The sequence below is a fragment of the Anopheles funestus genome, chromosome 3RL, assembly GCF_943734845.2.
Source record: "Anopheles funestus chromosome 3RL, idAnoFuneDA-416_04, whole genome shotgun sequence".
NCBI lineage: Eukaryota > Metazoa > Arthropoda > Insecta > Diptera > Culicidae > Anopheles > Anopheles funestus.
In genome coordinates, this window is record NC_064599.1 from 38,843,475 (window position 1) to 38,866,813 (window position 23,339).

Below are 23,339 nucleotides of genomic sequence, written 5' to 3' on the forward strand. Positions count from 1 at the left end.
ACAAACTGGATTTTAGAGTGAGTGGTTGCCATATTTTCTTTCGTCGCTAGCCTGTATGGGTGCTGACATTTGTGCTGAAGGACGACTCACATAAACTTGACTTGCCGTCCTAAAGGTGCTCATTATTCAGGCGGGATTATGCAAATTGAAGTAACATGTAATAGTAATGTGAAGTGGATTTTGCTAGGAATAATTTCTTAGCAACATTGTTGCAACCTATCCTGTTTGCAATGTAATGAGTTTATTTATGTTTGTTCAGTTTGTGAGGCGAAGCATTTGTTCTGGCTTCGTTATTTACTGCAAAAGGAACAATTGCCTTCACTTTTTATATGTCCTTTTGCAAATGAAAAAGGTGAAGAAATTATTCACACAGAGTCTTTCAATTACTAGGGAAGAACCTACGACGCCATGTTAAATGTTTTTTTGTTATTGTTTTTGGCGTTTAAAAATATTTGATTTAGTCAACTTTGTACTTTTTGTACAATGCTTTTTTTAGGCATTGTTGCTGATAAAAATTAGAACAAGTAACATAAAATAATAATTTTACTTAACCAAAAATAGAATTTACAACTGAAAACTATAAGTTGTTTATAGCAAAAACAAATCAACTAGAATTTGCAACCTTTCTCTTCTATTTTCTACACAGAGGAAAGAAAAAATATCGAAAAATATATCAAAATAATAATTTATAATCATTCTTGGAATAAACCAAAATCTAGCATAACTTACGTACGTAAATTATCTTTGGTACTTTGCACACAGTTAATAATATCATTCTTTACCTGTACCGTCACATTTACCCGTACATCCGGTTGATTGAGTGATTTATTTCCGTGTATTTTACGAGATTCGCTACCTGGGATTAACACATCCGGATTCATTTTGTCCTGTGTTTCTATTTCACTTGCTTGCGAAGGTAAAGATTTTTCTACGCCACATTCTTTACCTTCATGAAGGTACCCATCCATAGCTATAAATTAATTCCCTACCTTGGTAAACCAAACCTGGCAACAACCCACATCCTTGGTAACCAAACCAACCATTCAGCGATAGCAGAAAAAAAATCTCCTTGGAGTTATTTTCTTACTGAGCAATGGAACCGTAAGACAAAGGAAACACACAATTCCCACATGATCCTGGAAGACACGTCGGCCCAAGTTTGTTTCCCGCTCGATGTGGAGGAAATTGAATTTCCGCTCATTGACAGCAAAGGACGAACGAGTAAGACGATGTGCCGTTTCCTACATGAACTAGCTTTTTATTTATCTGCCAGCATCAATTTGTGACCACATGTGGAGGGCAAATGTAACGGTCGGTGTCTCCAAGGAAGCATCAGATACTTACTGGCCCGCATCTTTTGTGCCAGAAACGAGGCATGGAAAATAAAACCACCAACCACGGTAAAGGCGCACATAGCTTCACGAAAGAGGTGGGCTGAAGGCAACAAGCATACCGAAAGAATATGTCGAAAGGCTCATTTGCTCCTTTCACATGGTTTTGTGTGGATGCTTGGCTCTCGGAACGGTCCGTGAAAATTACTGCAACGAATGGTCCGGATGAGCCGGAAATGGGCAAAAGGAATGCTTTGTGCTGACAGTTTCCTGCACCTTAGAACAGTACGGTACGTGCCGTAAATGGGTGCCCGCTCACCCCGAAACACGACATTCAACAAGAATTGGGAGGGAAGAATTTTGAGTGATTCACTTCTTCACTTCCTTCCGTACAGCGTGCCATGATGAGGTGGACCGGTTGGCTCGACCGTTTCCCTGCCATTATACAGACAGGAGCATCTCGAAGGCTCACTGCACCAAATATACACTCAGACAACGATAAATTATCCCACTTCCTGGATCCTGGCTTGGAAAGGAAATTCCATTCCATATTCACCGCACGTCACCACCGTTGCCACCTTCGCTTTCGGTCATGGATTTAGAATGCGGTATGCTACAATTCACAAGACTACAGACCCGTTCGTTGTGTGTTCTCATGGGTTCATTTATTCAGCAGAACAAGGCGCTCGACGTGCTTATCGCAGTTCTGGGAAGGTTTGGAATTGATCTTGGTGGAAAATGCGCATAAACTACGGTACTCATTTTTAGATCTCGGGCTTTGCAAAAGATCCGCGCATTCCACTAGAAAAGTAGCAAACATTCATGGAGAAAGGGAAATGTGTATAATCACCATCATTTGCAATTATGTTGTTAACCTTTCCGAAAACCGAAAACAAAACCATCGACTATTTTGAACAATGGGTCGGGAACAATGAGCCACCGTTTTCACCTAATAAACATGAAATTAAGATGATTGTTTATCATGAGCGCAAAAAACGAGCTATTAAGATGTTTTTTTTACAAAGAAAAGTCGAGTAACAGAAAGAATTTTATTTATCTACATTTGAATGATTATTTTAAACCTTCCATTATGCTGTTGAAACCTAAGGAATGCAAACTAGTATTGGGCCGAAAATTCGCTGCATTAAGGCAAATGTACCCGAATGTTTGTAATATCAGCCGGGAGATGTACCCTAATCCGAACAGTTAAAAAATTCAAACCAAATTTGTTGCATTCATGTGTGTACAAGAACAGTCTTGTTCTTTTTATTTAATCGGCTTAGTCGTAAATATAAAAAAAAACACAAGGATATATGGAGTGTATGGGTATGTGTAAAAAAAACAAGCAAACAAATGACACATGTATCCGTAGCGACTAATACCGAGGCCATACACCGGCGTAACATCCAAGAGTTCGGCGCGTAATACTTGCGTTATCAGCTTACAAGGCAGCAAGTTAAACAGCGTCCCAGCAGAAGCGGCAGCAATATAAACACTGTCACCGTTTGCCGATAGCGTTACATGTTTGTTTTTGTTCGTTCGTAAGCCTTATACAACCTTTTATTACAAAGCCCTGACGTCAGTAGGGGTGGTGGTTACGCTGAAGGGCGCTTGGAAATTGGGAAACGAGCGAAAGCTGTTCGATTATCATCATTTGTTTATGAGGTTGGAAGTAAAAGAAAAATCTTGTCCCAGATTTGTATAGATAAAAGCTGCCTGCTTAGAATAATTCCTTTAGATTATTAAGTAATATGTACTTATTTACTGTATCAAGTATTTAAGTAGAATACTGTGACATTGGAATAATATTTAAACTTTGGATTAAATCTCGATTAATGACTGTTATCTCTTTAATGTAAAGTTTGAGGAGATAGATTTATTCACTTCTCCCGCTACGAATAATTCTTCTAAACGCTCACTTACTCACTGACAGAAAGACCTCCCTTCGGAACTTGCGTCGCTATTCCTAACCTAGCCCAACAGCAACAACATCGCAATTCACTGATAGTTATCGTAGGCGCTATTTTACGCGTCTGACGCGTTTTACCACCGGTTGAAATGGGTATAAAGTAGCGCTTGATTGAAAACCAACCAAGTGTAGCTCAGTACTCGCTACGCTCGGCAAGACAGATCTTCAAATCTGGCATCCCGTCGACGTGGATCCAGAATGAAAACAAATCATCGCTCAACCATTATCAGTGTAGTGTGAGCCGCGTGCTCCGTGGCACGTCGTCTATACCGTAAACGCGGTGCGGTGAGCAGGTGGTAGTGATTCATTGATACTCGGAGATAGTGAGTCTGGGCAAAACGATGAGTGGTGAAAGAGTCCGGCGGGAAAGTCCGGTCCATCGAACTCGAGCGTGCCGTGTCTTATCAGCCACAGTTTGGTGCGAACAAAGCGCAAGCATCCGTAGTACAGGTGTTAGAAATCGCAGGTCTTGATCAGGGATCAGAGGGACATGTAGAAGGGTTTGAACTGGGGAAGATCGGTCACTGTTAAGGGTCAACGTACGCTAATCAGCGTGAAGAAATGGAAAAGGAGGGCATCATACCGGGCTTGTCCGTTGTTATCGTGATAAAAGATGATGAAGGTTGATTTGAAACAATACTTTGTTGGATAAGATAAAAAAGAAAACAAATGCATTTCCAATGTTTTGAAATTCTTTTTTCAAAACAATTCTAACTTGTATATATTTAAATGAGTTTTTTTAAGATTTTCTTTTAGAATATAACCACTAATTATTAAGTTTAGTTCTTAACATTATTTTAAAATAAGATTGAATGATCTTCAACAGTTGTAAATAAAGTTAATCTTCAAGATGAATCACAGTATATAGTATTGTTAGTAATTCCTCCAAGCAATTCCAACCCTTAACTAGCCCACGAATATGGTTACAGAAGCAGAAACATCTTCATTTCTACGACGATGATCTAATCACGCAGGGCAACCTTGCAAAACCATCATTTGAATAGCCATGAAGAATGACAATTCCAACCATCTGACAGCTCATTGAAGCGACCCTGCCCCTTCCCAACTCCCCAGACTGTCTACTTGTTGATTCGATAGTCCAACCAACCAAGCCTCCACCATTGTGCCACGATGACGCATCGCTTTGCGAACCACTTTCCATCACGACAATCGCTCCGGCAACAACCTGTAGCGGCTTATAGATAGATTACCACTGTCACTATGTATCATCTCCACGTGGCCGTTTATACTGCAGCCATAAATGGGAAGTGGATTTAGCTTTCGCTTCTTCATGCTTCGTTCATGCTGCTCATCCCTCATCCCTAAAAACCATCGTTTCGTCCCGTCATTCTGGATGATTATTTTCCATCATCATCGAACGTGGTTTTTCCCCCCTTCTGTCCGTTTTGCCACACTCTGTTGTTGTTAAGAGCATTTCCATATTCTCCTTGGAGGGCGTCTGGTGCCCAATATATCACGGCCAAAGGCGATTCTTTACTTGCGCCATTGTGATTGTGACCTTCAGTCAAAATGGTACGGTTATTGATGTATGCGTGCAACTTCCACTTCGTTTACTGTTGTCCCCTTTTGTGCTTCGTCTGTTTCACTGTCTGGAAGATTTCCATTTAGCTTAAGCATCCTTGAAACCTTTTTCTTGAGCCGTGTCCTCACTTGTAACTTTGGCTTTTGTAACTTTACTCACGACAAACTTTGAATACCTTAGTAAAGATTTGTTTTGTGACAATTGTTTCAAAGTACAGAACGGTTTTTTGTTATTTGCAAAAGTTTTCTCTGTGATTAAAGTGTTGATGTTTTACTTATTTTAATATCAAAGCAAAAAATATGCTTAACGATTTTCTTGGAAAGAAGTGCTATTTTTCAGATTAATGGGCATTTTCATTAGTAAATGAAAAGTTTTGCATACTTTTCATTATATCGTAATATGATTGTAAACCATTAAAAGCACAAAAATTTAGTTAAGGTACGATTATTAGTTCAATTCCCAATCGCAACGGTAGACATTTTACACCCAGATACCTACCGTACCGGTGGCCGAACGACAATGAACGAATGGATAACACAAGAATGGACGGGTAAGACCCTTTAGCCACCCTCTCGGGACCACTATCGGGTGACTAAAAACCGTCTCCAAACAGACGCGATAACGCGACGAACGGACTTTGCGAGCGAACCAGAGCTCAGACATGTAAAGCGGGCATGAAGTCCAATTAAAACTCCATCAATATTGATGGCCATCGGATAAGTTTCAGCACCGCAACGTACGTACGCAACAGGTGAAACCATCGTGAAAGGTATCCGGAAAGTGGTTTGGGGCGTATCGCTTTCCTCCCACGGTAGTGCTTTTCCCTTTGTTTCCCCCCGATGTGCGCACCAAATCAATACTGAAACGGTTTTGATAAAGACTTGAGCTTTGGTTCTTCTTGTGGCATCGCCCGCGAACCGTACGGTGAAATAGGATCTTGTGAGCCAGGTGGAAGGATTGCTGAAAGCCACGAAGGAAGAATAGCGTCCGGGAGGGTTTTGATGAAGTTGGATAAGTATCAGCTAATGGTTCGCTAGTAGTCGGATAATCAGCACGCATATCCACTTGCAGCACCGTTTGGCGAACCGGTTCATGAGCATGGTGTGGAAAAATATGACCCATTTATGGACATTAAGTTGAAACGAAGTGGGTCGACTTGAAGAAATGGAAAGACTTTGATACGGAAACAACACTATTAGTGGCTTTTGTCATTAATCATTCTTATAACCTAATTAGTTTGGCCGTTTGGTGGCCCTGTGGTCTATGTGATAAAAGGCGCTGGTTCCAGAAAATAGGTCGGGGATCAAATCCCATTCGGACCGTCCTCCCGAAGCAACGGTAAATAAAATTTACGTAAAATTTAAGAAATCGGCAACATTCATTGTCTTAAAAATGAACATTTATTTAATTGGTAATTCTACAAGTTACACAAGATAGGTTTATAATTTATCAGCTAATAAAATATTTTTATATGCCTTTTTTCAAACCCTTTTTTTGTTTCGGGGTTAAAATGATCATTAGCAATATTGTTAACAAATGTTCTATCTGAGTATGTCTGACTGCCCACAACTAACGGTAACGAAATTTTCTTTCCACTTCTCATCCACAGTTCCCAACAGCGCCAAAGGACTGCAGCTGCGCTCGGAGGTGTTGCATCGGTTGCAGCACTACCAAAGTGCACTGGCTGACGCCGACAGTGCACTCAAGTGTCTCCCAACGTCACACAAGGTAAAGTTCACTCAAATTCATGCACCATTCTAGCACTCTAGTCTTCCGAGCCGTGCTCCCAACCTCCCACACGACCATCCTACCCACGGCTTAGCCAACACACTCAGAACGTGACCACGGTATCGCGTTTTCCGAATGGGAAAACATTCTGCTCCCACTCCATCCATCATACGGGGGCAGCGTTCGTAACGCCGTGATGTAATGGAAATCGAAACCAAATTTTACCAACAAACTGCACACACACACACATACATAAACACCTCATCCTCCTACCTCCCCTTCCCTGGGGGGAGTCTCGTGAAGCGTCAGCAATTGCTGGAGCGTCGAAAAATGGTCCATCAAATGCACGTTTTCGTGAAGCCGTCCCAATAACCGCGGTGAGGAGTTTCGGGGTACAGGATGGTACATTTTTTTTCATCATTTGCTAAATCTTTCGCAGCATGTGCCAATCCGGCACATGGCGTACGATTTTTACACTCATCCGCTATCCTATGGGTTCTTACCGGGCGTCGACGCTCGTTGCAGCCGGGTGTACCGGTTTGTTTGTGACATAATCTCAAAATTTGTGCGACGGTAATTTAATATTAACGTTGCGTAGCCATTCCCGACACTGGCTGCCAGCTAAAGACTGAGCGAAGATTAGCGCGGGTAACATCCAAAAAAAAAGCAATTTACTTCTATGATTCAACAAAGAAGAATTCAAATGAATCTATTTGCAATGGTTTAACCTGACTTTTTGTCTGTTGTTCCATCGGCTCACATACATACATCTCACCGTTATGCACATCATTTAAATATATCACAATAGGAAGAAAACAAGCTTCTTTCGTGAATATAGTTACTCGGTGGTTGAGGCACGTTTTCATTGACATTTTTCGATTCATACGCAACTGAGCGCAGAGGGAGTTTAGCATTTTAGTGTTACGTTATGTGCCAGTTTTTACCTTCCCTTTTGGATGGATCAGCTTGAAAAAAGAGTAGTGGAAGGATTTTTTTGTTTTCGTACAAACAAACAGGGCTTCACTACCCCAAAACGTGAGGCCCTTAGGGGGCGCTAGAGAACTTCAGCTCCAATGTAGGAGAAATAGAAAACGTGCATCCAAAAAGTGTGACGATGAGTGCAAATGAGAGGATGCAAGAAAAAAACGGAATGTTTTTGTTTTGTTTTGCATAGATTCTTTCGTACATGTGAGCTTGAAAGCACGCGTATCGCTCCACACATGTCTACCGGTTTGGGAGACACAGTTTTGTAAATTGCCCCCCCGCGAAAAGTCCTTGATGTGTCCAACGAACGGTAGATTTCGAGCACGTTCCGTAGTTACTCATTGAACATGGATGAGATTTATCCGTGCGGCTGTGTCTGAGTGGTTGTTGCGGGTTTTGTTGGATGCAAATCTTACCTTGATTTAACGTGATCTTGCCATTGCCACCGCATGCACAGGTTCCGTAGGGGGGATTTAACAGAAAATAAACACTTTTGATTTGGACATTATTTTACACTACAACCAGGACCAGTCATGTTGTACGGTGAACATGTTTTTTTTTCACTGACAATATGTGATATAATATATGATGATTTTTTTCTTATTGGTGAAGCATTTCACACGTGATGATAATTATTGTTAATACTAACGAAACCCACAACACCGGAAGTCCTACACATCATTCCCAACAAAAACATTCTATGTCCTTGAAGAGCGTAAAACAAGATTTTTTAAAACTTTTCAAAAAATGGTCCGATTAGTAGAAATATTGGAGTTTGTGAATACAAAGCTTGGGTGCTTTCGAAATGGGAATTCTTTTGGAGTTTGAAATATCCGTTCTCAAAAAATTCCAACTATTTTGATTGGTCCAGCATTGAGTGGTCCAACATAAATAGTCTACAAAAGCAAACTTGGAAGCAGCAAATATTTTTTTGTTTAGTTTATCTAATTAAACCGTTCCTTTCATTCCATTCTTCTATGGCTTAATTACTTCAATGCCCTGTTTATTATAGAAATAAAACTCAAAAATAATTAAAACTATGATAAATCTCTTTTCCAGGCCCACTATTGCCGAGCCATATCACTGTCCGCGCTGGGAAAGTACGAGGAAGCAGTTATAGCACGATGCTTGGCCATCTTTCTGGACCGACAGTCACATGCGGTACCAAGTGGTATAAAATCTGAACTGATGGATGTAAGTTTTTTCACCAACTCCTACCAATACGATAAGCGATTCTAACTTCTTAACCCCCTTTTGCACAGGATCTGAAACGATTGTTGCTGGAATCGCCTATACTTGCGTCCCGCGGCACGCTGAAGGATCACAACCAGCCGGACGAACATGATGACCCACTCGGTTCGATATTTGATCATTCTTATGACCTAATCGCTGGTTGCCGTAAACGACGCCACCGTTCTCCGCAGCGTCGTAAATCCAAGAAACAGTTCCTCACCCTACGCCAAGGTGACTTCGATGAAGACCATTCCGATTACGGTGGAGACGATTATCTGAGCAGCGATCTCCTCTTCGACTACATGGATGTTCCGTTCAGTGAAGAGTCATTGCTTGGTCCGGCTCATACCCGGCACTGTCAGCACCGAAGCCATCATCGAAGGCGCAGGAAATCTGGCAGCTCAATGCTGCAATCTGATCTCAAGCTGGAGCAACACCTGCAGGACCATCAGTACCATCAGCATCGGGAGCAGCCGAAAGAGCAGCTGCTACAGCACGACTCGATCATTCCGCAAGCGAACCCACGACTAAAGGCGCTGCTGGAGCGTCTGGATGGTGAGCTAAAGTCGACCAGATGGTTGGACACTACACCGGTTCGGTTAACGGTGAACCCGTCCTTGATTGAACCGTCCGACTTTGACTGTGTGCTGTGCTGTCGGACACTATGGCGACCTGTAGTGACTCCCTGTGGACACACGTACTGCTGGGTAAGTGCCCCTTAACAACGACACGAGATTGTTTAATTAATTTCCCATTCGTCACTCTTTCGTTGCAGGTTTGTCTCGATCGGTGTATGGATTATTCATCCTCCTGTCCGCTCTGCATGGCACCGCTGGTGGAACAGTTCCGCAACCATCTACCCGACAGTACAGCTGGCTTGGCGGAAGCGGCCAGTTCCAGCCCCATCGGAACACCGGCCAACTTGATCTCACTGGCGAAGCGCAAAATGACACGCTTCGTCGATCTCGCCATGCAACGCTTTATCCCGGAAGCGTACGAACGGCGCCAGCAACAGGAACAGGACCGTGAACCGACCGTTCCGGTTTTCATCTGTACAACCGCATTCCCGTCCGTGCCGTGTCCACTGTTCGTTTACGAGCAGCGCTACCGTTTGATGGTGCGCCGAGCGATCGAAAGCGGTGAACGACGGTTCGGTATTGCACTGCCCGCACAAAATGGTCGCCAGAGGTACGTCGAGTACGGTACGATGCTGGACATTCGGGACTGCGTGCAGCTCGGGGACGGTTGCTCCATCCTTTCGACGGTGGGTGGCCGACGGTTTAGGGTACTCACGCGCCACGAACGTGACGGATACGATACGGCGCACGTGGAATTTTTTGAAGACGAAAAGATTGGTGCCGGATCGGAGGCCGAAGAACGGTTACAGCTGGTGCGCGATTTGCACGAGAAGGTACTGCTGAAAGCGATCGATTGGCACCAGAGCCTGCCGGAAAGTATACGGTGTGAGATATTCAAAAGCTTCGGCAAGATGCCCGATCTCGAAGAGAACTGGGAAGATGTAACAGATGGGCCGGCGTGGGCATGGTGGATCATTGCAATTCTGCCGCTAAACGATAAGCTCAAGGTAAGGGAGCGTGAAGCGCGTTCTTAAATTACAATGCGAATAACATACTTTTTTCTTTCATCTTCACCCCTTTCCCCAAAGGTCGACATTCTTTCGACCACGAGCCTCAAGAAGCGGCTGCGTGCAATCGACAAAACGCTCAACCTCGAGTCAGCCCAGCAGAAGCGCCAGCGCTCAGTGTGCGTCATGGCTGGCGCTTCGTCCGCGTGCTGCGAAGGACTATCATCGACGCAACAGTGCCAAGCGATCGACTGTTGCCTGCGAGAAAGAACTACCTCAAGCGTTCATAATCATCACCACCATCACGATAGCGATAGGCAGGCGGATACGACGCAGCATCTGCACCATCATCATCATCATCACCATCACCATCATCATCTAAGCACGTCCGCGGACGAGTATTTGCTGTAAGGGAAATGAAATACGGGAGCAAAAACAAAAATGCATCCATCAAGGTTTTGCATCATACTTCCACTGTCACGAGCCCAAAAGTGATCGGTGCAACAAATACAAAAGAAAGGGTCTCCATTCGCACAATGACCGATTAGGCGGGCGCACAGTTTGTATTCCGTGTAGAAATTTCTGTGCAAAAAAAAAAACAAACTCAACAACAATACGGACTACATGTTTCCTAATCAAAAAAAAACAAACGGGAAAAAGGGAACCGATGGATCAATAGCAAAAACAGCAAGAAATAGGAAATCGTTAGCACAGTGATTGGAAGTGAATAATCATACGGATCGTGATCGTTGATGCATTTGATAAGGTAGCGAAAAGGGTAAGCAAATGTTGTGCCAGATGTCTGTGTCAGTGGAAGGCTACAGCTTTGCACAGTCCAAGTTCCCCACAAACCCTACCCGGCCCCCAAAACACCCCATATCGTCACGAAAATGAAACATAATTCAAGCTTTAACGAGTGTAATTCCAAAACGCCAAATCCATTTTTGAATAGTAACCAAACTGCTGCGGTGGAAACCACGGGAAAAGTGTTTTCTCTTCCTACTTTAAAGAAGAATAAAAAAAACAAGCGACATCCTTGCTCTTATAGCGATAAGCGTACATAACCAGAAACTACCTTTTACCACACATAATACGTTTTTGCAAAAGAGTTTGTGCGCTTACCAACCTTAGCACCCTAGTCGGATCGATTTGAACTAATTAACCCTTTTTGCCCAGTTAGTAATTGCAGTACGTACCTTACGGCACATGCAAATCGTATCAAGCATCGTGCCCCATGTATTCAATCTTTCAACGGTGAATATATACAAACCACCTCCCTTTTTGCCACTTACTTATCACTTCACAATGTTACAAATTCGACATACTCCGATCGTGTTTGCACTTACAAGTCCTTGCTCTACTCTATAAATATATAACTTCGTAACGTTTGCCTTTGGAGTGCTATCCCACTGGTGGAAGAGAGGTCTTGCACAGCAAGCAAACTTTATCACAACTATCTAAGCGTTTTTTCTTATCACTCGTATTTGCCAACATTATTCCCGTTTCTCTTTCTACCATTTCACATTTCCTTCCTTCTCCGGTAACTGCGTATGGAAATTTTGTCATAAATTCTACAACACTATACATTACATACATAAATATATATCAAGAGCAAGTTTGTGCATTTTTGTAATAGCAACTGAAGTTAGGATACATTGTTGTAATGAAAGTGTTGTAAAAACTCGTCTCATGCAAATACAAAGTAAAGAAATGGGAAGAAAATTACCAGAAAACAAACAAACAAAACAAAAACAATGAAAAACAAAAGCACACAAACACACATGTAAACAGGAAAGGAAATCAACTAAAACAACAGAAAAATGGAATGGAAGCAAACTAGCGGTGCTGTGAGACAATGTGAGGACAATCTTTTCTGCAGGTGACCAAAAAACACACATACACAAAACAAAAACGAACAAAACAATGTAACGGAATCGGTTTTCTAGTGGGATATGGGGGACGGATGCAAGAAGCTGCTTCTGCATCTTCCCCCATTCCTCGATCCAGATGGGAACATTTCCTCAATCAAATCAAATCGAGTAGCAGAATTAGAGGGTACAGTTGTATATGCTGTTTGTAGCTGCCAACGATGAGATGCAGTATTCAGCGCACGTCACACACTTTTGCTTGAAAGATTACTAGAAAAAGGAGAAACAAACACACACTCACGGAGCTACAATAGGACAAGCGCAATGGAACAATCTGGAAACAATCAGTAAAGCAATTCTCATAATCAACTTCCTGTGTATTAAAGCTACAGTAGATTCAAAATAAACACAAACACACACAACACACTGCAAAAACAAAGCACGAGAATGTGGAAGGACTCCCATTGAAAAGTGATCTATTAATTTGTTTCTTCTAACTAAGGATTACTTTATGTTCCACCTTATAGCCTTCGGTGTATTGAACTGATGGGCGCGTTTTGCTGATAGTTGATTGTGATACTATGAAATTTAGTACTATAAGTTTACGCTTAAGCTTGGTTTGCCTTCATACTTCTGCGTTAACGGCCCCCATTTTTTTTTATTGCTCCATTTTTGTGTATTTCTGTTTCGTTTAAAGTTCATCGCTTAAGTTTAGTGCTATTCTTATTCTACCTTCTTCCATGCGTCAGCAGGCAACTTTTTTCTTCTTTTTGTGTGTGTGTGTGCAGACACAACGCAGATGGGAATATGCATTTCAGGACAGGACAGCAGTGAGTGTGACAAGTTTAGAAGAATAGGAATAGGAAGAATAGAATAGGAATGTGTATATGGTAATGCGTCTAGATAATGGAAGGTAACTAGTACACTAAATTCAATGTTTGGGACGTAAGTAGGAAATAGGACTTTTTTTAAATGTAAAACAATATATAAAACAAACAAACAAACACAAGTAAAAGATCTGTTCCTGAAGGTGTGCGCCATGCCGGGCGAGTACTATACACGCGCGCCAAATATGGTCAATGGCGGGTAAAGTCATTCACACACGCACACAACAAACACACAATAAAACTCGCCTTCGGGCCGTTTTCTGCACGATCAGACACAAACACTCACACACATACACACTGCGTAGATAAGGTGAAGAAATTGTACTAGTTGTAAGCTAAATTATGTCAACTACTAGGCACCGAATGTATCTCAATCATTCCCAAATTCCTTCGAGGTTCCCCCGTTTTAAATCGCTCGCGTGAATACCGCCATAAAGCACTAGAACTATAGGACAGATACGGCGAGAAGCGAGATGTGACATGACACGAGCCAAAGTGTGCCAGCAGCAACAAATGCGAGCCGCAGGAAAGCATGGAATCCAGCTAGGAAAGTAGTTTTCGAAGGAAACAGTTGGGTATGGGAGAAAAGCACCAGTCATGTCCGTTGTACAAAACTACTAAACGATGTGATTTTCTGTTTCAACCAATCCCAACCACTAGGGATGAGCAGTTTGAATAGTTTTGGCAGGATGCAGAAAGTATAAGCTCCACAATGTTCTGAACAGTGGTACAGTTGCCAATCGGTATCGCCGGAAAGCATGAGATGTGCAAGGGGAGTGATTGTAGAGGGCGGAAAATTATTTTTATTTTCTGTTTGTCTCCGAGCACGCGAGTCGGAGGGAGAGGCAATTGATAGATCTTCAACTAAATAAATGAAAGAATCCATTTTTCAATGTAATACAAACATTGTTTATTGTCGTGTTTTTTTTTTTTTTGTAAAACTTTTGTTATGCTACAAATTCCGAAATATTCTCAATTTGCATTTTCAAACAGACATAGTTTGAATCGTTTAATCGTAACTATTTATGTTTCCAGTACTGTAATTGTTCTCGCAGTTTGGTAATTATTGATATCTTCACACAACGCTTTAACAAAACTTTAAAGATTACTTCGTAATAGAATGTTAGTAGTATCGTTATAAAAGTTACTACGAAGCAAATAAAAGTAAAAAATAGATGCCATTTTTAAAACGACACCAGTACGACGAACATTCGAGCAGATTCCATACAATCGGCATGAAAATAGACTTGCATGCAAGGCATCAAATGCATGCGATTTATGCTCCCTGCGTACCATGCACAACATTTTCAGATAAGGTGTTAGCGTAAGTTGGGTTTGTTTCGGGTTTTATTGTTAAAATTGACCATTCGATATAAAATCTTAGTTTATTGAGTTAATGTGAAACTCTTCTAATTAAATTTTACTACATTTTATTCATGGTATTAATTAAAATCTATTTTCCAGGATTAAAATGTATCTTCTAATTAGAAACATTAAATAAAAGAAAAATTGTCACCACAACGGTGTTAAGTTTAAGTTCATATTCTTATTTCAAAGTTATTTGTATGTATAGCACAAACGTTTAACAAAATGAGATTACAATCTACAGGATTTTGAGAAAATAATCTTTTTTGAAGAAATTGTTAAAAGATTGTATATTTTAAATATGGCTCATCAGAAATACTATGTCATACTAATTTAATTTAATTCATACACAAACGCATATCTTGCTGTGCAGAACTTGTGATGAGTCGAGCAACACGGAATATTTCACTCAGGTTTAAACTCCAGGACAATTCAGAAAAGTTCACAGAAACATAGCGGGGCATCAATTTCGCTGTTAATTCATCCAGTCAAAACCAGACTGGAAAGTGTTATTGAATTTCAAGAAGACAGAGGCTGAAGATCGATTGTAATAATCTGGGCAAACGTCAATATGTTACCAGGGGAGAAACTTGATGGCAAATCGCACAACTTTATACTATTTTTTCTATGTGCTATCTCCAGATGTGAGCTGAAAGTCACCAAACAATAAAATAATATAAGCCAAATAAAAAGTGTTACTACTGACTGACCCGGTCGGCCCGGTGGTGCATGTGATAAACGGCGCCAGTCCACACGGCCGGACCGGGTTCAAATCCCATTCGGACCGTCCCCCCGTAGCAAGGACTGACTATCCGGCTACGTGGTAAAATAAGTCTAGTAAGCCAGAAATGGCCGGCGTGACCTGTAAGGTCGTTAAGCCAAGAAGACTACTGACTGACTGGTACTAAGAGATTGCGATTTTTTACCATTCTAAAGGCAATGCATAGAACAGTTTCTAGATTAGCGAATAGTGAATAAAAAAATTTTAAAAATTTAGTACGTTATAACCCATGAATGAAAAAAGAAAATTTAATATTATTTTAATTTTTATGAATATTGATAAATAATACCTTATGTACCTATTTGTATTCAATCGATTGTCAACTGAATAAAATGTAGTCAATTCCCAAATTTCGCCAATTTTTTTGTAAAAGTCAAAGTTCAAAAATCTCGCAAAAATTTGTTAAAAACCTTGAAGACTTGAATGAAAGAATAGACTTTCCAAAAGGACATTCATCGACGAAGAGTGAAAATAAGCATGAACGACGCGCGTTCTCTCTCTTTCCCTCTCTCTCTACTTGGTTTAACGACCACTAAGGTCATCTCGGCCATTTCTAGCATACTAGACTTATTTGTACCATGTAGCCGGATAGTCAGTCCTTGATACGGTGGGGACGGTCCGGATGGGATTTAATATTCAGTCCTGGAATGATTAACCGACGCCGTTTATCACATACACAACTGGGCCACCCCTAGTACAAACAATATTTTGAAAAAAAAAAATGTTCAAACATTTAAAGTTCAGACACAACTAATCTTTTGTCATCATAAAATAGGTAACGTAAAGAAACTGAACAGCTGTTAGACGATTATCATTTATTTATTTTATTTATTAAACGATTATCATAAATAGATTTTTATTATCCAACTTATTACTGCTCGAAAAAGGTTGGCCAACTGTTCTCGAAGGTACCAATGTGTTTGCAATGATATATGTATTTTACGAACTATTTGTGCATCGTTCGTACCGAAAGAGCAGACCTAATCATTAGCGTGTTTCACCAGAATTTAATAGTCTGTAACTCAAACGTAAAGAGGTAGGTTTTGTCCCAAGTGCATTTTTAACAAGTAATTCGTTCTTAAAACTGGGTAATTTAAATTATTAATCGCCGCTAAAAATACTAAGCTTTAAACAAAAATTACAGCTATGAACCACTCTCTCTCCAATTACGAATCCCTGGCGAATTTTCTAACCCATAACAAGTACGAAACCAAAAGAAAACGGACGAAGCTCGTTTGTCATTTCACATACACTCCAAATCAATGCCACTTGCTCCAAGATACTGCAGCGGCCACTGCCTGGTGACATAATCAGCCACAACCAACCTGTGCGCACGGTCTCCCGAAAGCCGCACCATTTGTACTACTAACCTTTCACATGGGCCGACCATTGGACTGAATCGAACACCCATCGACCAACAGGTTCTGCTCCGATCGCCTGGCCAGTTGCGAACCGAAAACGTCTCGATTAAAGTGTGCCAATAAACTCTCGCAACCTTACGGCTGGCGCACTTGCACACCACCGGAACGTTGCACCTTTCCGCGGTACCGAAGCCACGGAGCCTAAAAAACAAAAACCTGCGCGGCTGGTTGATAAAATCGAAGCCGATCGAAGCCGTTAACAAAAAATAAACTAGAACATCTCAACAACGGTGACTGAGCGGTAACGGGGAAAGTCTCTCAAGGACAATCCGCTAGGACAAACGGCATGCATACACACACACGGGCGCGTGAAGACGCACACTCACAACAGCGAAACAAAACTCTGCAGCATGCATGTAATTTAAGGCACAAAAAAGACTAACACACAGCGAAACTGTAACGAAGCCCAGTCCGGTTGCTCCTGTGACACTAAACTGCACGAGCTCGGCATAGGACTCGAGTTGAATGGAATGGCAGCTGGTTAACATGGTTTCGTTTTCTGGATTTATGTTTTATTCGGGAGATTACTCAACCACTGTGGTAAGATTGCGCTCGTTAGCTGAAAATGGCACAAACTGTACACACATACAAAATATCACCCCAACAGCTGCTGATTAGTGAACGGTTGCATGTGGCTTAATGAAAGAATCCATTTGGCAGATGTCAATACAAAACGAAGCAATTATTTATTGAGCTACAATTTTTTACATTTTCACTTAAAAAGTTAAAAGGAATTTAATTTTGATACGTATTTACTAAAAAGTTTAACGAAAATAGACATGCAATTGTATTTAAAAGAAGCAATTAATTGCGATCACAATGAAATAAATAAAGAAATGTTAAAAAATAAATTACTTTCAGCAAATTATAATAAACAAAAGGTTCTCTCTAAAATCTGACGACCTACTTCTTTGCTGCTGATTTATTAGCCACATGCTAATTCACTCACGCGCCCAAAGGAAACACTGGTGACATAAACTGCGGAAGATACCGACCACCGGCTCCTTAACACGCATTCAAAAATCCATGGCACATTGTTTAATTTTCCCCCCTGGTGCACAATTCGTACACAGCATAACACTGGCAGACTTTCTTCTAGGTTGGGCTGCTGCTTTCCATTTGCAAATAATATAATTACTCCCACCGAACACTCCCTTACCTCATCCCCGGGGTGACCAGAGGATTTGTTGCGAAGGTTCGTTACTGCAGACACTCGTTTGTTACGGCGCTGCTTTGTGCGGGCGTGTGGGTAGCAAATCCACCACCGTCAAGCCTGGCTGCTGCGGCCTAACCCACCGCCACCATAATGTTGCATTTTGCGCAGGTGGTAAGAGGGCCTCGCCGAGGAAAAGTCAAATAAAACACTAATCATATCGTTAGTATACATTTGCCCCATTGCGCCGGGAGTTTGAGCGGCCGTTTCGAAGCGACCACAGTTGGGCAGCTACTTTGACGTTCAAACAACAATGATACATCCTGACGGATGATGCCGTAACCGAAAATTTGTTGATGCAAAAACAACGGCAAAACTCAACAAATTGTTTCACACGAATGCTGTAAGTGAGGTGACACATTGTATCAGGCATCGCTGGCGACTTGGGTGTCCATTGACAGTATAAATGAGGTTTATCAATTACGAATTTGTTTGCATTAGATAATTTACAATTCATTTTAAGTTTTCTTCTGTCAAAAAAAACAACATGTTTTCACATGTTTTGGAAACACGTTAATACTCGTTTTAAATAATAAAAACCTTTTTTCGTGTTACCATAACAAATTCTTCACTTCATTTGTTATATATGATCTTTTGTTTAATATAGTAACTACACACTTTATAGCTACAATGTAACCATATATTATTTTGTTACCATTTGTTATTCTTTCGATGCCGTTTCTTTGATATTTATCTGTGTCTTAAAATCTTCCATTTTTCTTCTTTTTGGGACTATAACCTTCGAAGTTGTGGTTTGTGATTTCAGGCTGAGTTTGTATGTTATTTACCAGCAACTTTGTAGCCAGTCGTACATTCGGGGAAAGGTAAAAAGTACTATTCTACTTGATTGCACATAAGGTTACTGATCCCAACAATTCAAATGAACAAGTTTGAAATATTAAAAGCAAATTGTATCTGAAAACAACTTAAAAAAAACAAATCAACAATCGTTGTATTGTATTTAATCAATCAATCCGCAAAATAGAATTCAAAAATAGCAGCAAATGCCAAAAATAAAACATAATTCCTAAAATATCGATATCTACCTTTATTTCCAATCATACAATGTTGATCGTACAAATACAACTAAAACTAAGCAAATGTTTCAATGCTAACCGCAGCTCGATTGCAGCTCTCCCATTAAGCACCGAACGCAAACAGGAAACATCTATAACGCATGACTCATATCATGCTCTCGGTAAGCGATCTAAGCAACAAAACGCCCAGCAACATCAGTATCGATCCCTGACAGCAGGTCGGACAACAGAATATGATTAAAGTGTCGAAGTGTTTAAGACCCTCGATCAGTTCTAAATCAGCGCGTAATGTGTGTTGTATAACCCGTCTAGCCCCAACAGCAGAACCAGTTCAGCATGGTAAGTTCGGCTAGTTTCGGTGTCCGCGATCGATTCAGTGATTAATCTCCCGACTACCGGTCCGTACCATACTCGTCTGCGCTGGACACCTTCTGCTCGCATGAAAGAGAAGGGGATCTGGCATAATTTCGTCTCGATTGTCGAAACGCACGGCCAAACCGGGCGGCAAACTGTTCTTTTACTACTCGCGACCGTCATGCATTTATTCGACGCGCTGGTCGAACTCTTTCGGCTAGCATTAAAACGCACCTTAAACCGAGAGGAATACTTAACCCGACACTCGCTCACTATACAGAGAAGCACTAGGAATCGTCCAAGCAGAAGGGAGAAAAACTGGTGCGATTTGGTGCGTTTCGGTTGGAACGACTGTTCGAGTTGATTGTGATTCAATTTTACTTTCGATTCTGGTCACAGATCATTAAATATGACGTGTCAAGTCCGTTTCCTCATTTGGTTACCAGGCGGCAAGAAAGAACTGTGGCACGTGGACACGAATCAGAATGAGTGTTTGTTGTTGAAATAAGTGATCGAGTGGATTTCTCTAATTTTCTCATTTCTAATTTGAATCATAATCTTGAAAACATGTTGAAGATCATTTGAGCAGTTTTCTCTTTGCTCACAATTTATTTTTTGAGACTTTCATCATGTAATTGTCAATAATTTTCACACTCATATTTTAGCGGTATCGCTCATTAGAGTTCATTATCTAACTCGCCTGGAATGGCATGGCGAAAAAAATCCCAATTGGACGACATGTTGAACGAAGATTCAATCATAATACACTTTGCATCCTTTGTAAGAGGGTAACTGTTTGGTCGAGTAAGTCAACAAACATCTCACATCCCAGACAAATATTTCCCTTACCCGTCTGTCAATATAAACCGGAAACTACTACGACAAATGGCCGAGTCCAATGAAACCATCACTTTAGCATGGTAATGATTGGTATTAGTTCTCGGTCCGCCAGCTGTTTGTATTAGAGCGAACAAATCAGGATCCCTCTTTTGGTCAGTTATGCAATTTGCAACGATAAACAACGGTGTTGTTGATGGTGACGATAGTTTCTTCCTTGTTTTCTTTCGTGTTTTTGCAACCGATGCTTTCATGGGTATGATGATTTGTCCGCAGACATTATAAAGAATTAACTTGCGTCTGGATGGTACCTATTGATTGACCAGTTCCAGGTGAACCGGTGCCAATTAAGCACCGTTTGTATTCTCCACTTTTCCAGATGCACTTCACACTGCGCAACACGTTGATCGCCTTGATGGATGATCCAGTTACTCGTTCCTATTATGTCACTACGCATCATCACTTGGTTGGACTTGATGGGGAAGATGCGGCTGTCACGATGCACCCTGTAGAGTGATTATGTGGAACCACTAAACACACATGTAGGTGCAATGCTGTAAGAAAACACACTAGCACCTCTGTCACCTAATTATCAGCAGCATTCCACTAGCAAGTGCTGACCTAAATAAGTTGAACAAGCAAGCATTCAATGCGGTGATAGGAGCTGGTTTGGACAAGAAGTGCAGATAAATGGAATGAAGGTTTCCAGATAAAACCAACAAAAAAAGCCTGATACGAGCCTGAACGTGTGCAGGGAAGGGATTGGTTTGGTAAATAAAATGTAGTAAAATTGCTCCGTGACAATGCGATTTATCCCATTGCGATTAATTTTGGTGACTTGCAAAAGTAACAGGTTGATCTTTAATGAAGCATAAATTAACAAGCGAAAAGGATAACATCGGAAAGTAGTACTTATAAAAGGTATACAAATCCATTAAACGAAATATGCTTGTGAAGATGAAAGTAAAAATTTAGCATTTCATACTGATTTTTGAAAAAGCAAAGCAAATTCAGGAGTTATGCAAACCAAAAAAGTAACCAATAAAAAATCAATCATTATTTTGGATAATAATTCAACTTAAAATAATTTCACATAAATAATGTGTCTTCCTACTATTTTATTGATAACATCAAATGATCACGGCATTCATTCCCAGCGCAAAACTGTATCAACCTTTCGAATCGAAACAGGACTGGTGTGATCTTCTCTGCGATATGTTCACCAAAGACAATGCTCATTAATACAAGTTACACCCAACGTAACGCGCACAATCGATCTTGCAGCAATAATGTGCCCCCAAAAAATTTGTACACGTAACGCGCTGGAAATGCAACGTTTAGTGTACGTTTTAGTTTGTCTCCACCGAAAAAAAAACATTAATTCGACGATCGGTAAAAAAAACATTCATACCAGCGAGTGTTGGCGGAACAGGCAACCACTTGGGACAACTTTTCTCTACAACTAGCTCGCCGGTTTGCAACGCCTTGGCGTTGTGCGTAGCAGTAGATCCAAATGGGGAGTGTTACTGCTTTCGCGTGCGGCTTCTCGAGTGTGGTAAAATCGTTCACCTATATTTGAACAAAGCTTACATAATGCACATGGTTTAAGAGTATTTGCTAGAGAATTTTCTGCGCCAATGCAGGTGCATTGCTGGTACGCTGATTGCTGCCATATATTTGAAGATATGCGAACTATTTGAATGACTTTTTTTCAACAAATTGAAACGACTCGAATTAAACATTTTCCCCCGTGTTGTGCTTCTCTATCAAGTGGTTATTTTTTCTTTCGCTCGCACTCAACATAAGTAGTGCATCATAGGAAGATGACGAAAAAGTTACAGCCTGAACCGTATCACACCACACGACAACCTAATGCAGTCCGGCCAGCCGATACTTTTACAGGCAAATTGGGGTCAGGTGAAGGGTATGCATTATGATGCTATTCGTGCATTCGCTAAACACTTCACTAAATTGAACACTTTTAAAATTGCCACCTCATACACTACGGCCTGTTCAATACCTCAATGGAGAACTTCCTTAAATGTAACGCTTTTTTTCACGAGTAGTAGCTCCCATCGATAATCTAATTAATGAAAACAATTTCCAAGTGGCCTGTTTTCCATTAGTTGGATGGCCAATAAAACGAACGTCCATCACGATCGGTTACATTAATCATGCCAGAATCTTGACACCGAGCTTCCGCACGTACCGTTCGTGTGCTGGAGTGTGAACAAAATACGGGTCACACGACGAGCAGTGCCAGCAGCATCAAATGCATTGAATCGATTGCAACCAGAGCTCCTCGGCACAACCGGTTCCGATGTGATGCAGGAAAACTGATAGAATCGCTCTACATTTTCTCTTTCTTCTATGCTGATCATTAGTCGCTTTGGAGGGGAATGGGAAACTGGGAAAAAACATTTGCCTTGATGCGACAAAAAACATTCAACAGCAGACACATGGAGATGATCACAATTTATTGAAGGTATAAAAAACGCCGAGAAATCAAGTAAACATATTTATTAGGTCACAAGTCCGTCGGGTGGTTGTTTTGTCTTGATTTGACCTATTTGAGAAGATGATCTTTCAGGGTGCTGCGATCGTATATTATCCTCACACTTTCCAATTAAGATGAGAATGTCCCACTGAATAGACGACATGAACTTTTAATTGTATTTGCAAGCACATTCAATTATAATACTTTTTTTTAAGTGCTTTAAATATTTTCTGAAATTGCTGACAATGCAGTACCAAAAAGTACACAAAATAAACTAAAGTAATTATAATTTTGCGAATTTAGTATGAACTTCATCTTAAATTATTGTCATTGTTATTAATTGCTTTAAATTATTAATAAAATAAATTAAAACATTATACGTAATAATAAAAAATAAACAATAATAAAAAATAGAAAATAAAAATAAATACATGGAATAATATTTCCTACAACAAACCAATGCAAAATTTAATCTGCTTTTTTATTTTTATATACAACATTTGCTCCAGTTACAAACAGTTTCCATTTCGGGCAAGGTTCTGTCGTCCTTTCAACGGCTAGCCACTGCATTTGTTGCGGTCTGTTGCAGTGTCTTAACAAACGAGCCGCGTGCCAAAAGACGCTTGGCCAAGAAAACAAGTCGTTGCGTTTGTTCGATCGACACTCTGTTGTACAGCATATTCCTACAGAAGCGAACGAATGTTGC

The 23,339-nt window shown here is 40.8% G+C and overlaps 1 protein-coding gene across 3 annotated transcripts in view; it reads left to right on the forward strand.

The window, feature by feature from the left end:
* LOC125771099 (LON peptidase N-terminal domain and RING finger protein 1) overlaps window positions 1-14,032 on the forward strand; it is a 55,290-nt gene extending 41,258 nt beyond the window's left edge. For all 3 annotated transcript variants that reach the window (XM_049441344.1, XM_049441341.1, XM_049441343.1), the window contains 5 exons: window positions 6,453-6,571; window positions 8,615-8,749; window positions 8,818-9,495; window positions 9,564-10,373; window positions 10,455-14,032. In XM_049441344.1, coding sequence (XP_049297301.1) covers window positions 6,453-6,571; window positions 8,615-8,749; window positions 8,818-9,495; window positions 9,564-10,373; window positions 10,455-10,784 — 2,072 coding nt within the window. In that variant the 3' untranslated portion in view covers window positions 10,785-14,032. The remainder of the gene's footprint in view (window positions 1-6,452; window positions 6,572-8,614; window positions 8,750-8,817; window positions 9,496-9,563; window positions 10,374-10,454) is intronic.
* Window positions 14,033-23,339: the final 9,307 nt, after the last annotated feature.